Below are 17,710 nucleotides of genomic sequence, written 5' to 3'. Positions count from 1 at the left end.
TAAAAACCAGAATATTGTAAATCATTGTAGAGGGTGCCACTGCGTTGTTATACGCAGGGGAAAAAAAAGACAGATAAGATACTATTCAAAATACCGTACTGTAAATTCTAGGCATAAGCAAAAGCTTTAGAGCCTGCAGCAAACCCTGTTTTTTGGTTACATTCAGAGTAAAATCCCCGAACTCCTCAGACTCTGTTACGCCCTCATGAAGTGGCTGGTTTGTCGGGCAGCTTCTCTAGAGAAGCCAAATTTGGACTTCGAGGTGTAACCCACGGGGGTGGAGCGGGAGCCTGTAGGAAGCAGCTTCAGCTGCCTCGGGGCTGCCTTGCCCACAGCTCCCTTTTTCCCGCCCGCAATGCTCCACGCTGTGCAGGAGCAGCGTCTCTCTCCACGGGAGCAGAGCGGCGCGGAGAGCCGGCAGGCGGATCTTTGGTTCCCGAGAGCCGAGCGGCTGAGTGACCCCGTGCCGGGCTCGCCGCCCCTCTCCCGCCCCGCGGCGGGCCGGTTCTCCCGCGGGAAGCGGCCCGGCATCCCGCCGGCCCCGGCCGCTCTCCGCCGCCCCGCCCCGCTCTGGGCGCGCTCAGGGCCGGGCGTGCAGCGGAGCGCAGGGGCGGGGACGGAGCCGCTCCTCCCGCCGGGCGAGGGAGCAGCGGCCGCTGCCTCGGCGCGGCGGGGAGCGGCGGGCCGGGCTGCAGGTACCGAGCGGGAGCGGGGCGGGAGCGGGGCGCCGCCCGCCTCGCCTGGCGGGTGGGTGCTGGGGGCGCAGCGCAGCCCGCGCTGCCCAGCGCTGAGCGGGACGGGACGCGCTCGGGGCAGCGCCCGCCCGGCCGCCTTCAAAACTTGCCTCCCGCAGCGGGAGGCTCGGGCGAGGCGCTGCGGCAGCCGCCTGCCCTCACCGCCGGCACGGCGAGGGAAGCGACAGCCCCGCGTTCGCTTCTCGCGCTACCGGGAGGAGCGCCCCGGCCGCTCCCCGCCCACCGCGGCGGGAGGGCGGCACCGCCCGGCGGGGGCGGGGCGGGCCGGGTTGGCGGGAGCCGTCCCTGAGGGGCCCCGGGGGGCTCGGCCCAGCCCAGTGCCCGGCGCGGTTCTGGTGCCGGAAAGCGGCGGGGCGGAGGTGCCGCCCTGACGAGGTCCGGAGCCGCGCTCCGCCTGGCTCCGCCATGGGCTTTTCCCGGGGACAGAGGAAGTTTCGCGCCCGTTGCGCGGCCGTGCCGGGAGGCGCCGCTGTGTGACCGTCGGTGCGACCGTCGGTGTGACATTCGGTGCGACCGTCGGTGCGACCGTCGGTGTTCCCGCGCAGGGACGGACACCATGGTGCTGAGCGCCGACCAGGTGAGCCTCATCGGGCAGGTGTTCGAGTCCTACGTGCTGGAGCACCACAGGGAGGAAATCCTGAGCATCCTGAGGGAGGCGGACGACCAGGCGCACTACTCGGTCGTCGTCGACGCCTTGACGCTCTTTGAGACCAACATGGAGATCGGGGATTATTTCGACGCCTTCCCCAGCGAGGTGCTCCCGGTTTTCGACAGCGCGCTGCGGCGGGCTGCGCTGGCAGCGCTGCAGGACGGCGCGGACGCGGCGCAGCTCGGCCTCAAGCAGAACCTCCACGCCAGGGTCTCGGGTGAGTGGTGGGGCGGGGGCTGCAGCGAGCTGCACCTCCCAGCCAGGACTGACTGCATTTCTTGGCTCTTCAGGGAAGCTGCCGAAATCTCCTTACTATGTAATAAACTATTGGGGCGCCATGGAATGAGCAAGCTTAATTCTTGTCGTTACAGTCTTTGAAGCAGAGGGAATCGCTAGTGTTTGTTAAGCAGCAGAGGACACGTGCAAACACGTGGATGTGCATAGACCAACTCCTAAAAATAGCTGTGGCCATCCCCAGTGGCCTTTGTTTAATGGTTGGTGTCTCTTGCTGGGTCAGGGCTTACACTAAAAACTTTCCAGGGCAAAGAGTCCTCTTAACAGCAGCTGGTCTGATATTATTTCTTTTCGACAGAAGGTGTAGAGAGAAGAAAAAGAAAAAAGGGAAAAAAAGTCCTGGGAAAAAAGTTTTAGGGAAAACTACATAGTTCCTAAGTTTTACTGTAGGCTGACTTCTGTACCAGTTGCCACTCAGTCTTTACTGAGTCCAGCCATCTTGCAGAAGAGGCAAATTCTAAATTTTGAGTTGTAACAATTTTATCCAAAACTGATGAATTTTATGCTTAACTATTATAAAGTTGCTTGTCATGAAATCGGCATGAACTTTTGGAAGGCGTGATCAATAATGGAGGATTCAGTAATTTTTTCACTGCCACATGATATGTCATTATTCCTTATTATTGGGAAATTTTTAGTAGCTTTGAGGTTTGGTAAATGTGGAGTGCAGGTTCTGAAGTTGAAATGTCTTGTTTGCCTGTTGTGGGAAACTGGGTCTGCAGTGGCATCCCTTCTGGTCATTTCTGATCATGACAATTTGGAGCAATAGTCTGCAAAGCCAAGAGCTGGCAGCCTGTGTTTCCCTCCCCTGCCCTGTTGTGGATTGCCTTATGAATTGCCTTATGATCATTCAGTTTTTTGGCAGCTTGAATTTGGTTAAATCACAGTTGTTAAATAGGCCTGTGTTTAATTCCAGTGAGTTTTCATAAAAACGTTGTCATGACAATGCATACATCAGAAATGTATTTAGCGTGTGGTGTTCAGGTCCTGAGGAGTTTGTACACAGCTGCTGAGTATGTGAGGTAAAAGGATGGCCTCTTGTGCTGTACTGAAATTTGACCTCAGGCACCTTCCTGTACCTTTCCTCCTAGTGTTCTGAGATGCATTTACATCGTTCAGGGCTTCAGCATGAAAAAAGACTCCAAGTATGATTATTTGAAAAGCTGCCAGGAAGTATTAGAAGGAATACAGCAAGGAGAGATGATCGCTGCATGAGTAGTGGGTGTCTTTAAGACATTCCTTTTCCTTTTATCAGCTTCTTGCTGGAGCTGATAATTCCTCCCACAGAGATGTTTTGTCTAAATATTCCCTTATCAACCTCCAGCAAAATTAGCCCCCTTGATCCAATAGTTTTAATACCTGATAAAAGCAGACCTGACTGATCAATGGTAGAAGAATTCAGTCAGCAGACTCACAGGTAATTCCATCCATAAGCTGGAGAGAAATTGGTGAAGAACAGGGGGACTTATCTTTGAGAGGTCCAGCTTGATCAAAATAACATCTGTCCACAGAATTAGGTTACTGTACCACTGAAAGGCTCACTGCAGAAGAAACAAAAGAAATAACCTAATTTTTCTGTGGCCTTTTTACACCCGAAGTTTCTCATGATGCTGTTACCTTTTAAGTGGGTGCTGAGTTCTGATAACCTTCAGGATTCTCATCTTGGAGTGCCACCTGCCATTCCCATGTCAGATAAGGAGGGAATGGGAAGGTGGTGCACTATTTCTGGTGGGAGCAGCAGGCAACTATCACAAGTGTGGGTGATGATATCTGTGTGTCAGGCTTGAAATTAAGTGAGAAAAGTGATTTTGCATACACCAGATGTAAGAAACAATCTCAACATCTACCAATATGGACAGGGCATCTAGGGATTCAAAAAAGGATGGAAGGATATGTGTGGATGTGCAGTAATTAATAATGGATGATTACCCTGAGTTTACTGAAGAAAGTAAAAGTTCTTTATCTGAATTTTAGCATTGTAGAAATTTGATTGTATAGCTTCTACATTTTCTACAAATCCATTAAATTATTTTTCCTTATTTATCATTAGCCTGAGCACCACTGTGTTTGTCACTGAAGTCCAAGCTGCTTCTGATATTTTTAATAGCATTTTTGTAACTAATACGGTAGAGTTGATTCAAAAAGGAACATACTTGATTAAAGAGTTTGTCAAGCAGTCTAGTATGATCAGAATGAAGGCTCTTTTTGTCACATTTAGATTCCTTGTCTCTTCAAAATTCACAGAGATGATCATCATATATCCTGACAACAGTGCTGCAGCTCTCTCTAGTGTAAGATATGATGCATTTTGCAAAGCTTTTTCAGGGGCAGCAATTCTGAACTAAGCAAAATAACCAAACAAAACAGGTGGAGAAATAACGGATTTTTTTCCCCTGAACTGACTAGAAATGCAAATCTGTGGTAGAATGAAAAATTCAACAGGCTCAGTAGAACATTTAAATAGCCTTATTAGAGTCAGACAGAAAACATTGTTTGCAGTTTTACAAAATACTTCCTTTTCCTGATTATTTAATTCTACTTTTTCTTCTTTATTCTCTTACCTTTTAAAATTACTTCAATAGTTAAAAATATTTTCTTTGAACAAAAGCAGAAGGTCAAGTGTTTCTTAAAAGTATCAAACAAGAATGTTTCTGCATGTCTGAAATAAGGAATATGGGTTTGAAAACACCAAAATAAATATGACTTTTTTTTTCTTTTTTTTAGCCAAAATCACTGAGAAGATTTGACCTAAATGCAGAAATAGTTTTGGTCCCCTTAGAAGCATTGTTTCCTAGGAGATTTGTAGTTTTACCTCTCTGTAGAAAATACTTCAAAATATTTTGGAAGTAAAGACAAGAAATTAAGTTTATAATTATTCATATCTTGTAGCTTATTACTAATTTCTGAGTAGGCAATATTTTTCTCAGGTGAGAGTTTTAAGACCATTTACTTTTATAAGAACTTTATAGGTTGTTGAGAATAATCTTACTGAGGATTTCAACCACCCTGGTGCCAAGTGATGGGTGAACTCTGGAGCCTGATCAGCACACGACTGAACTGGCTGCTGGGGTGGAATTAAGGGAGAGCAAGTGGAAAGTGTCCTGTCATTATGCATTTGAATATACAAGGGATTTTGCTTTGGCTGTGTTCATAACCCCTTTATATTCTTTTTATGCTATCTTCCTTGTGCTTGAGGTTTACTGGTATGCAGTGTGGATTTAAGGTCAAATGCTCTCCAACCATGAGTTTGACTAGACTTGAGAATTCACCCAAGATTAGGAGCTACACCTGTTTAACTGTGGGAATGACATTGGACTACAATTAAGTAGCATAACTAAAAATTTGTCATTCAGATAAACCAATTGTAGAATAAATGGCAACTGCAAAAAGAACATCTGAATTAGTACAGATATGAGAACATCAGGATCTGTTTCCATGAATGTAAACTGTTCATGACTATTCACCCCTTGGCAAGAGTGGGAGAGTAAACTGGCAGTATTTTCAGCTCGTGCTCAGTGTCTGATGATTTTCACCATCTGAGGACAGTGAATCAGATTTATGGTACAACAGATGAATAGTTGAATCATGTTTATGAAACACTAATAACAATGGCTACTGTTTATACGCATGTTTTCTGTTTAACTGCATTGTAAGTCCTTGTTTGATAAGCATAGCCTTATGCTGCACATATTTCTGTGTAACAGGTTTGCCTGTTTGCCCAGAGCTGACTCGAGAGCACATTCCTAAATCCAAGGATGTGGGACACTTTTTGTCTGTTACTGGGACTGTCATACGTACCAGTTCAGTAAAGGTTTTGGAGTTTGAGCGGAGTTACATCTGCAACAAGTGCAAGCACGTGTTTGCTGTCAAGGCTGACTTTGAGCAGTACTACACATTCTGTCGTCCAGCAGCCTGTCTCAATGAGGAAGGCTGCAACTCAACCAAGTTCACGTGTCTCTCTGGAACAACCTCTTCTCCTACCTGCTGCAGGGACTATCAAGAAATCAAAATTCAAGAACAGGTAAGGAAAAAAAACATAGACAAAAGGGGAAGGTATTAAAGTATAGATGTCTACTGTTTAAAACAAATGCCTGAGACAACTGAAAGAAGCCAGGTAACCCATTGGTCAGAGATTTCCTGTCAGAGTTAAAAATTAAAGCCAACATGTAGACCATACTTCTGTTACTGGGTAATCCCATTCAATATTGTACAAAACACCAGCAGTTAGTGAATAGGTGAAATTTCCATAGATTAAATTCCATTCCACATTGAATCCCTGTAACACCAAGTGTGCATTTTTTCTCTAGGCACTTTCTGTGCATGATGCTGATGTTCAACACTGGTTCTGAGGAGTAAAGCTAGCCCAGTGTTGGCCAGGGCCAGCTGTAGCTGTGCAGTGTGGTCAATATGTGGTGTCTCCAAATGTTCTTCCCTTCAGCCAATATTGAACTCAACAATTATTGTGTATGTGATCCTTACAGAACCTGCATACAGAATTTTCATTTGTTTTCTAATGCTATCCCTGGGTGGACGTACAGACAAGGTAGAGGAGAAATGTGTAACGTTAGAAATTAAGGTCTTAAAATTTCAGAATACCAAAACAAGGGAATAAACTTTCTGGGAAATAAGTTCTATATTGCATTAATATGTAATGATTGCTTCTGACATATGGAAAATCTCTATAACTTAGATTTTGTTATACTGTGTGACATAAAGGTGTCACTGGAGGAAGGATTTTCAGCAACATGGGCTTGTTAAAAACAGTAAAGTTAAACTAGGAGTGAATTTCCCTTGTGTTTCCTACTGAGCTCTGCAAATATCTCTGTGCATGTGCCGTCGGTACCGACAGTGATGTGAACTGCCTGTGGCCATTTAGATAATACACAAGGGTGAATTAACCTTCCTAGGCACCAGAGAGTGAATACATTTAGAAATCTAGCATGTATGACCTGGGCTGCAGAATGAAAAGTTGTTGTTCTTGTGCAGTGGATACTCAAAACTATTGCAAGCTCTTAAGTGTAAATGGAAAGATTGCTGGTTGGAAATGGACTGTGACAAGATTGCACAGACTTTGCCCTGGAGAAAAGAAAAAGAATTACAGGAGTTACTGGCACATTTGTCAATATATATTTGGGGTTTCCTCTTTTTATTTAATCTTTGACACTTAGGTGTAAACTTAATCTCAAACTGTCAAGTCATGGTTAAATACCTGAAAAATACAGAGACTATTCACTCTGTATCTACTTCAGTGAAGGGTTATCTAACCCATGCACCTGCTTCAGTACCCAAAGTCAACATTACATATCTAAGAAGTATCTAGTAATACCTCAAATTATAATAATAATAATAAAAAAAAGATCAGGTCTTTCAAATGACCTCTTTTAGTCAGCTTTCTTCAGCAAGATATTGAAATCACACAAGATCTCCCAGCAATGAGCACCTTCTGCTAATTTAATCCTCAATCCCATTTCCATTACTATCAGCATTAAACTTTCATTGTTAAGATCAGGGCAGCACTGGTATCCTTACTGTAAGTTTTGTGACAAAAAGCAAGAACTGGCCTCAGTTCCAGGAAAGGACTGTAGGCCAGAGCAGCTGTAAATTAAAGGCTTTTGAAAGGTGCAGTTCTTAAGAAGTGCTTTTCTTTCCCATCCCCTAGGTTCAGAGGCTGTCTGTTGGAAGCATCCCTCGTTGCATGGTAGTTGTTCTGGAAGATGACTTGGTGGACAGTTGCAAGTCTGGTGAGGATACAGCATAAATTACCTGTGTTTGTACCCAGAAGCGTTTTTAGTTTTCCATTGGAGATGAATCTCTGTCAGGTGGCTGTCAGTGCTGGGGGCTCCTCGAATGAGGTGTGTTAATTTGTCACATTGCTGTTTCAGGCTGAACGTTAGCATGGCAGCTGATGACCACTCTAGAAAATGTCATGCACCCCATGTTGGGTTACATCTCGACTGTTTGACAGATCAGTTTCAATAAATATTATGTTGTGACATAGAGAAAGTACATTAAACCTTGTTAGGTAGAACACCAAACCTCCCCCGGAGCTTGGGTCACACAGTGTGAGGTGCCCCTCCATAGGTTTGGAGAATCAGGAAAACTGACTTCCTATCTGAAGAGTACTGCAGGTAGAAAAAGCTACTTGGTGTTCAAAAAAGAAGCACATTGGCAGGAAGATGAATGTTGAGTGGACTGAAAATTCTCAGATAGGCACATTTCCACAAGAAATTAACTTGTGGTTGTACTTTCTCAGAGGAAGCTCTACTCAGAATGTTAACAAGTGATTCTGCAGTTCATCACAAAAGTTACCAGAAACCAAATAAGTCTTGACTAATTTTTTTTGTATAATCAATGTAATTCAAAGAGCTACAGTTTACCAGGAATTCCTCTCTTCTAAAAGAGGAAACAAGTAGAGGTATATCTTTAAGAATTCACTTCCCTTAAACAGATGTGGAAAGACATAACTTCTTATCACAGTCTTTAGTAGTCTACCTTATCTTTGTTTTAGACTTAGAGTAGTAACTGCAGGAGGTTTTGCTTTTTGTTGTTAGATTTTTTTTTTAACTTTGTTAACTGTAACACAGGATCTAGATCACGTTAATTGTGCATTACAGCTAGCTGAAGTGTCTGCATGTCTCAAATCAGATGTTATTTTACTAATTTTTGTTGTTACCTCTAGGAGATGACATCACAGTGTATGGAGTGGTAATGCAGAGGTGGAAACCTTTCCATGAGGGTGCACGCTGTGACTTGGAGCTTGTTTTAAAAGCCAACTATGTAAAAGTGAACAATGAGCAGCTAGCAGGAGTTGTAATTGATGAAGAAGTTCGCAAAGAATTTGAAGACTTCTGGAAAAGGCATAAGAATGATCCCTTAGCAGGTTAGTAGTTGAAAGGTTTTAAGTAGGGCACTTTATATTGGATTGAGATGAAACCAGGAGTGAAAATACAGTGACTGAACACATTTCCCCTCCATTATCCTATCTCACTACCCATTCATCAAGAATATATTTTTTTCACTACAGGAATACAAAATTCTTACTTTAATATTACTGGGGTGGGGGCGGAAGTACCAAACTTACTGCATTGATCTTCATCCTCTGAGCTTTCAGGTCACATCATTTTTGGAACATTTATTAACAAGAAATGAAAAGGGGGATGTAAGTATAGGAGGGAAAAAAAGAAATCTGTTTTGTAATCAAGAAAGAAGAAACATACTTCTCAGAAGAAATAGTGTGGACTAAATCTGCCTTTAGTCAGCACAGCTGTTGCCTCTGGGATGAGAAGAGATCTGACACACTTTCTCTGCATCTTAAGCTCTGAATTAAGCTCTGAATTTTTACCATAGGGATTAGCACATCCCATCTTTAACATAACTCTTGGATGCCTAGTTCTTGAATTAGATGCAGGGGAGCCTTCCAATTCATGATGGCTTCCAGAACATTCAGTGTTTAGTATGGTGGGTCCTAAACTTACCATAGTCCACAGTCAGCTAACTTGGAATTACCAGTAGTTCTGTTTGGAACTCTGTCCCTTTCCATGATCTGAGTGCCTTCTCCTCAACTCTGCAGAAGCTCAATGGACTCTTTAGGGTCTCCATCACTGAACTTTACTAGGCTGACAGTCTGTTTTGTAAAACCCTGGAAAAGACTTAGTCTTTCTTCTTTAAAGACAAACAGGAGGAAAAGCAGGTGGGAACCTCCCTCAAATGAGCCTGCCCACAATAATAAAGTGTAGATCATGTCAGTGTTAGAGATTCTTCAGAACTGCATTTCCTGGAAAGCAATTTAATTGCTAGCTTCCTGCTGTTTGGAATGATAACATTTATTCCTTCTGCTATTTGGAACAAGAATATTTCTTATCACTCTCATTGGAACTGTTCAGAAAGTTACTTGGGATCTTCTTTGAAGGTCCCTTTTAATCTTTCATTCTCAGGACAAATTTTGGAAGCCTGCAGGGAGTAATGTGATTTTATTTAATATTACCCATTCTGAATAAATAAATTTAAAGTGGCTATGAGAAAATTGAGGTGGAAATTAGAAGGACCTTGACTTCCCAAGGTATCTGTTTCAGTTTGTTTGAATTTGAGTTGAAATTGAGGGCAGAGATCAAATTTGACTAAGGAGTCTGAGGCCACAGAATGTATATGTACCTGTACTGTTTTTCAAGAGATAATGATAGCTACTACTGCATTTTATGTCAGTCACTTAATGATGCTAACTCCTAACTGTGGAGTTAAATCTTGAGCTGTGCATGGCTGAACAACATTCTTAAAATTCCACTTTTGGATGGACAAAGATGTGTTAATTCCTTTAGAAGACCTCCAAATGAATCACCTACACCTTGAGTCATCCATTAGGTCCCTATCTTTTGCCAATACCATGTACTTGCAACTAAATTTAAAACATGAAGTTAAGCTCTCAAAATGGGTCACTCTCTTTTTATTCCCTAGCAATGGAAGTAACACATGGCATATAACTTGAGACCCCCCCCTTATGTGCTGGTAGTGTCAGAATCTCAAAGGACAGAATTAATCCTATTACATATCTTCCACACCATCAGCATTTTCAGAGCAAATTGAAATATTCTGCTGCTGGAAAGAGACTATAGTAGGGAGGAGGAGAGTGACACTGAAGGATCAAAGGAGAAGGAAGGTAACAGTGAGAAAATGAGCACACTATGTGTGCACAGGTTTAAGGCAAAATAAGTGTTAGAAGTTTCCTTAAATGTACAACACCATTTTTCAAGTGGATATTTTGAAATCTGTAAACTTCTAGGTTTCATAGCTTCTACACTTCTAAATGTGGAATAAAATAATTTGCATTATGGCATTTCATTCCTTAAATTGCAGTAGGATTGGCTTTGCTGCTTATGATTGTGACGTACTTAACTTCTGTATTGTGAAGGAAGTTTGGATCAAGCAACTGCTCTAGGTCCCATTTAAAGAAAAAAAAAATTAGTATCATCTGCCTACTCTACCCTTCTTCCCCAAATTATTTGTCAGTGTACATGGGGAGTCCATGGGAAACCAAGTTTTAACTCTGCTGAATGCCATTTTTGCTCCTGTTTTAGGGAGGAATGAAATTTTGGCTAGCTTATGCCCTCAAGTTTTTGGATTGTACCTGGTGAAGCTGGCTGTAGCCATGGTGCTTGCTGGTGGTGTGCAGCGGACTGATGCTGCTGGAACTCGAACCAGAGGTTTGTATTGCTTCTAAAAGTATCACATCCTCTGTAACAGTCACTCCCATCCCTGACCTCACCACATCTCCCCCCGACCCTTTCAAAATCAAACCAGTAAGAGCTTGGAAACATAATCATCCCATTTTCTTGAGTGAGAACAAGTTTTAATCGATTTTGACTATTCTTCCAAAATCTCAGACAAGTAAAAGTGGGTGTCTAGACTTCCTCTTTTTATTTTAATTTTTCCCAAATAAAACCCAATAGAAGCAGACTTTCAGGTTTCCATTAGGTAGAATATTAAAGGCAACTGTTTTATCTGAAACATCTCACTTTTTATTGTATAAGTGACATTTTGAATTTATTTCTAGTAGAATATTCCCAGAAGTATTTGGCATCAAAGGATGAAATCTTAATGTTTCCTTAACATGGATCGCTATAGTACATTAAAAGGAAAAATTGAAGGATTAATTTTACTTCTTAATGCCAGATTTTTCCATCTGTGATTGTCACCACATCTCACTTAGTCTTGAAACTCCAAGTTACCCGCCTGCTGATTTGCCTTCTGTTGTTATTAGATGGCAAATATGCCATGTGTCAGGTGGTACACAGGTCATAATTTGTGTCGGTCGTAATAATTTTAAATAAAAGTATGTCTCTGTATGCAAATAACAGGATTTTCTTAATGCTCCAACAGCTAAATAAAATCATAGACTTTATATGTGAATTGAAGTTGGATTTTGTAGAAAACAGTGAAAAAATTTTAGAGCACTTTTCCGAGATTGTAGCAGCTGAATTATTTACTTCTGTAATTTAATTGTTATGAAAATACAAAGTTATGTAACTGTTGGCAAAGACTTAATTAAGCAAAACAGCCTGCTGATTTTATTAGTCCATTTTGCAATAATTTAAATAACTGAATAATGGAATGGTAACTAAAACCTGGTATCCTGTTTCATATTCAAGACTGAGCTGAGTCTGAGAAATGAGCATTCTAAAATATAAGAATTTATATTACAGGAAGTGTGTCAAATACCTGCTAACACTTCACAAATACTTAATTTTAAATATTTGTGTCTAGATGACTTTAAACAATGTATTTATCACACCAAATAAATTCTGCAGAATTGCATGTTTTAATGTATATATAGTGCTAAATTTTAGGTGAATATGACACATATTATTTAATCTGAGCATTTTGTGTCAATGTTTGTTTGTATATGAACTATCTACTCCTACACTACTGTTTTCCCCCAAGGTGAATCACATCTTCTGTTGGTTGGAGACCCAGGTACAGGGAAATCTCAGTTCCTCAAGTATGCAGTAAAGATTATGCCACGCTCTGTGCTTACAGCAGGAATTGGATCTACAAGTGCAGGTATGTGCTTCTTCAGCTGTAACAGGTTATCTCTTCACTCAAGTATGTTTGTATAGAAGCCTTCTACATATGTGAACATATGTGCTCAGGTTGTTATGAGCACAGTTGAAGCAGAAGCATGTGAGGCTGGATCTGACTCTCTGCAGTCCTGCCCCTTTGTTTAGATCCATGAAAGACTGTGATGAGCTTCTAGCCTCATCCAGAGACACCTCTCAGTGCTTTGCTAGCAGAGAGTGAACTGGACCTGTATTTTTAGCATTTCCCAGCTATGACAAATATGACATCTTTCCAGAGCTGATGCTGTGTAATGAGCTAGCATCATTTGGTTTCTTCTGAACAGATAATCTCCTCTTTTTTGTTCTTTTATGTGTTCTGTCTGGGTGCCAGTTTGATTTCTGTTTGCTTTCTGAAAATTTACTCCTGTGTTGAGGAATTATTTCTTACTCATGAAGATGGTTTTAGAATGGTTTCAGAGTGCAAGTTAGTTCTTTTCTTCTTTTTTCTTTTTTTTGTCTTTCTTCCTTTTGTAAAATTTAGGTATGTCCCAGCTGGCTCTCAATGCCAGGCATCTTTGCAAACTCTTCTGGGACAATGTACAGGGTCAGATTACCTCTGCCAATGACTTTATTTGAACAAATGAATATACTACTTGTATGTTCAAAATCACAAAATAATTAGGGTCAAATTCCAGTGTCTCAGCTAGCATGTGTAGCTTGAATATTTCTCAAGAGAGTGCTGCTTATCACTGTATGTCTGGGAAACAGCATTATTTGTACATGGGAGAACCAGGGGATAAATCTTCCACAGTTATGTATATACTGAGTCTTCTGTAGCCATGGAGGTGGAACGTGATGTTGAACATGTACACTCCTGTGTGTAGGGAACTTGTTATGAAACACATGTGCCTCTGACTTTCCATTCAAACTGTTAACAAATAGGTCTGGAGAGAAGCCAGAGAGAAAATTTTTGCTTAGCATAATCTTTTCTCCACTTTTTGTTCTATGTTAAGAATTGAGAACAGTCTGGATAATTTCAGATTTGCTAGAGGACTTGTTGCGACCTGGATTGAAATTTTGCCATGTATTTTAGTCAGGTTTTGCCCATTTTTATTAATTAGTGATTTCCTGTGTCCATTGCTGTCAGTCTGATATTGTTGTTGACTTCTTCACCACATCTCCCTCCCATGCTTCACCTTCCATATGATCAGATTTCCAGCTCAGCCATGATGGCTAGGCTCAAAGACATTTCCCTGAAAAAAAAATTGCAGTTTCTATGCTTACTGTGGTATATGTGCACTAATGATGTGTGGAGGCAAAGTTTCATCTCATTAAAGGATTGTCTTGGGCCTTTAGATTATCCATATTTCTCTTAGGTATTCCTTATTTTTAAAAATCTTCTCTCTCAATCCCTTTTTCCAAAATCTGACAGCAGCACCAAATTTCTGCATTAGAATTCTTCAGGACCGTTACCACAAGTGAAACTTGAGTGCCTAGCAAGGAATCTTATTAACCTAGTTTAATTTCAGGAAACCTTTCCATGGCTAGAACTGCTGGACCAAGGTATTAATTTCTAGAGGAGGAGTTTGGTTGTTGTTCGAATTACTATTTTCTTTGCCTTTCCTGTGCAAGGAGTGTCTTATGAATCTGCTTGTAGCTAGTTGTACCTACCATTGACTTTTGTCAACTTGATCTCTGTACAGAAGCTTCAAATTAGTTTGGAGACCTATTAAACTGCTTTTCTTTCCTTGTCATAATTGAACACTTTGAATTACCAGTTTCTGCTTTCCCATGAGAGGACAGCCCTAATGCGCATTCTTCCCTCCAGTGTACGAATATTAAATCTCTAAGTTTCACTTTCAGCTAGTTCCTTACTGTATAAAAAGCACTTATAAAAAAAGTACTTATAAAAAACAGTCTGAATTGCATTTAATTGCTGACTCTGGGATTACAGTCCACATAGGCCAAAAGACACACCTGAGATTGGGTAAACCCTGAATAACTCCTAAAAGCTGGGTCCCTCTTTTAGAGAAAACCACCAGTATCTAACCAGCCTTTAGTAAGATTCTGTGTACACTGGCAACTTGTGCCCTTTACCCATCTGGTACTGTTTTAGGGCACAAGCTATTTAACAAGCACTGAATTAGAATCCTGTATCCCAAACTGTGTCATACCAGTTTTACTTGGTTTTCTGTACAAGTATTTATTTGTACTGGGACAGCGTATTAGGTCATTAACATTTTCCTTGTACCAAAATTCTCTTTCTTTCCTGGTATACCTTAGGTATCACATGCTCTGAGATCCACTGTGGTACTCTGTGCCCCTGCAGTATCATGTGCCTGCTGCAATCCATTAACCCATACAGACGTGACTGGAATTGGCATGCAGAATTTCAGAAAACAGCAACCTAACTCCTGCACCTTAATTTGCTGTTGGGCCTCTGCTTTTTCAATCAGGCTCCTGCCTTGCCCTGCACTTTCTAAACAATGTCTGTGCTGTTTTACCTGATTCAGGAGAAAACCCTGCTTTCTTGCTGAAGGTTTGGAAGACCTTCATCTTTCTATCTCACCCAGAGCCTCAAGTTGCCTGCTTGATGCAAACAGTCCTTAGAAGTGACAGATAATTTATTCTCTGTTTTGAAAAAAACAGAACTTTATCTCCACTCAGTGAATACGTTTCTGAGTTTACTTTTTTAATTAAGTTGCCCTTCTTGCAAACACTTAGCAGAAATTTTTTACTGCAAATCTCTACAAGTTTAGGATTTACATGAGGAACCAGTGTTTGTTCCTCCCACATCTCTTTAAAGACAGTTGGCAAGCAGATCAGCCCCCACACAATAACTCCATGGCAAAAATTTATTTGACCACTGTAGGACTTTGTAATCTGTAAATGAAAGATGGGGGAACTGTCTGTCCCACTGTTTCGTTCTGTTTACACAGGTTTTTTTTACAGGCCCAGTTCATTCTCCCTGACTTGTCTCTCATCTGAGAGTCACAGGGAGTCATTCAGCTACCTTTTATTTTTAGAAATTGATACACAGTTTTCCTTATAGATAGACTTAGGGAGGCTTAACAAGATCTCTCTGGGAGTTCTCACCTTACTACTGAGTTAAATAAACTGTTTTGCAGTCCCCAGAGGCACAGCGCTGCTTATGTATATTTGGATAAGATAATCACTAGTAAGAAAAATATTTCATTTACCTCTGGAGCTTGAGATTTGCAGTGATGGAATGGTGTGCAACAGGAACCAACGCGTGCCAGCTGCTGGCAGGTATGGAGCTCGTGGACATCCAGGCCAGAGTCATTCTGCTGCTTGCTAGTGCATATTTGACTGTTCACATTTTTGAAAATTTTGTTTGGTGTTGCATCCCTGCACAGATTGATTGCTTAAAGAATTCTGTGAACTGTATTTAGAACAGCTTGGCTAAAAATCTAGGAGACTATCAGCTGTTTCTCCAGCTCTCCAGTTCTGTATAATATGCCTTTCTGAGCTGTGTGACATGCACCCTTATGGCCTCTCCTCTAGAGCCTCTGCAGAGCCTTGCAAGTACTTCGTTTTTGCTGGTATTTTGCCATGTCTAACACTGTCCATATCAGTTTGCTACTGATTTCCTTTCTTTTCATAGAAGGCAACTGACTCAAGGGGAACCACCCCTTTTCTTTATTCATGGTAAGCTTTCCTCTGCTAGGCAGGCTTCAGGTGCTAACAGCTGTCTCTCTTCTGATCCATTAGAAACCAATCCAAAGCCACTGACATGAGCCATCCAGTTGTGGTTATAAATAGAGTACATGGTGTCGGTATCCTGAGGTATGCAAGACTCTGAAACTGGAGATATATTTCCCTCTGTGTAGATCTCTGAACTGTCCCTGTGCCTTTCCTAGTTGACATAAGCCAAAGTAGTGCCAGGAAACCATTTTCCACCATGGATTCATATCCTGTCCCTGATAAAATTATTAATACAGATGCAGCCTTTAGGTCGTCTCTGTTCTCGGATCATCACTTCTACCATGGGATTGTTTTCCTGAATTGTACATGAACTTACAATTGTACATGAACTTGAAGTATTTTCTATCAGTATGTAACCTGAAAATATTTTTGTGAGCATGGCTTCAATGGCTGCTCCTTCAATATCTGGGTCTCAAGTTGGAAAGGCCTTAGCTCTATAGGAAGTCTACTAAACTTGTTGAAGAATGAAATTTGAAGCTGTGATCAAATATTGTCATACACATCCCTTCTGTAACAATGTCCCATCTCTTCTTTAGTTCCCTTAATTTCTTCTCAGTAATGCTGTTCCAAAATTATTTTGTCCTGAGAGAGTTTAACTTGACTACCTGCATGACAGAGATTATTTAGCCCAAGAGATACCCGTCTTCAAAATTTTTGAAAAAACGTCTTCATATATGATGGCTCGTAGTTAGTTTGGATGGGAAATACTGCAGGAACAGTATCTTGTCATGTTGGTTGAAGGTTTCAGGTCTTACATACTTCTAACACCTCCAGGCCAGCCTTGATCAGACTTTTTCATCCTGCTGTTGAAATGGCAGGCATTTCAAGAAGTTGATTTTTGGGTGAATAACAGATATCTTCAGCATTTCCTTTACCATACTGTGAAGCCTGTCCTTCTTTCCAACTTGTGTAAGTGTAGGTCTGCCCCACCCTCCTAGTGAGAAAGGACAAACTGGAGGACACCTTTATTTTGAAAGGTTGGCCTCCTTATCTCATGGGGCAGAGGGAGTTTTGCAGGGAGACCAAAGAACTCCGTGGAAGTTTCTGCCAGTTCAGTTCAGCCAATTCTTAACGCTGCTGAGAAACATGTTGCTGTGGTCTCTTGCATCTGGTGTAGCACAAACATCTCTTTCCTCTGACCTTCTCTTGTCTGCTGTCATACCCCTCAGGCCGTAGACAGTGGGTATCCAGCCACGCTTCCAAAACTGCATTACCTAAAGCTGGAAATGTTTAAATGTATTCTCCCTCCATCTCCTCCTGAAATGACCCCCTAAATTCCATGTAGAAGCCTTGGGTTTGCCTTTAAGAAAGGTTTCCTAGTGCCTCCAGGTGGTGCTTCCTTATATCATTTTTGCCTAAACCAAAAATCAAGGAAAAAGCCTTCCATCCATCTTCTCCAGCACTGCTCTCATATCACACACTACAAGCCCAAGTACCTGTTAAGAAGCAGAACTGTAACTGGAAACAGAAATGGAAACGCCTAGGAAGAAGAGTTCCACACACACTGCCAGCCCTTACACATAATTGTCAGTTTTGCTACATCTTCCTGGCTGGCACTTAGCAGAGCCCCCCAGCCAGCAACCACAGCAACAATTTACCAATCATCTCCTGACCGAACTTCTGTCTCTCTCAAAATAAATTAGATCATCTGTACTCTTGCAGATGGATAAGCAGTAGGGTAGTTAGGTATGTGACAGATCTGCAGCAGTCTAGACAGAAGCCAGATTTAGTTAACT

General features: G+C 41.8%; 1 protein-coding gene across 2 annotated transcripts in view; it reads left to right on the top strand.

The window, feature by feature from the left end:
* The first annotated feature begins 618 nt into the window (after positions 1–618).
* The window catches only part of MCM9 (minichromosome maintenance 9 homologous recombination repair factor), a 48,408-nt gene continuing 31,316 nt past the window's right edge, over positions 619–17,710 (top strand). Inside the window, exons 1-7 of one of the 2 annotated variants that reach the window (XM_021540858.3) lie at positions 619–695; positions 1,301–1,621; positions 5,403–5,719; positions 7,358–7,439; positions 8,378–8,578; positions 10,770–10,895; positions 12,133–12,252. In XM_021540858.3, coding sequence (XP_021396533.3) covers positions 1,312–1,621; positions 5,403–5,719; positions 7,358–7,439; positions 8,378–8,578; positions 10,770–10,895; positions 12,133–12,252 — 1,156 coding nt within the window. In that variant the 5' untranslated portion in view covers positions 619–695; positions 1,301–1,311. Of the gene's footprint in view, positions 696–1,011; positions 1,622–5,402; positions 5,720–7,357; positions 7,440–8,377; positions 8,579–10,769; positions 10,896–12,132; positions 12,253–17,710 lie in introns of those variants that run through there. The other variant, XM_085575075.1, reaches the window with a different exon arrangement.

Source organism: Lonchura striata, chromosome 3 (assembly GCF_050655825.1).
Source record: "Lonchura striata isolate lonStrDom1 chromosome 3, ASM5065582v1, whole genome shotgun sequence".
NCBI classification, from domain to species: domain Eukaryota; kingdom Metazoa; phylum Chordata; class Aves; order Passeriformes; family Estrildidae; genus Lonchura; species Lonchura striata.
This window is presented reverse-complemented; position numbering and strand designations above follow the sequence as displayed.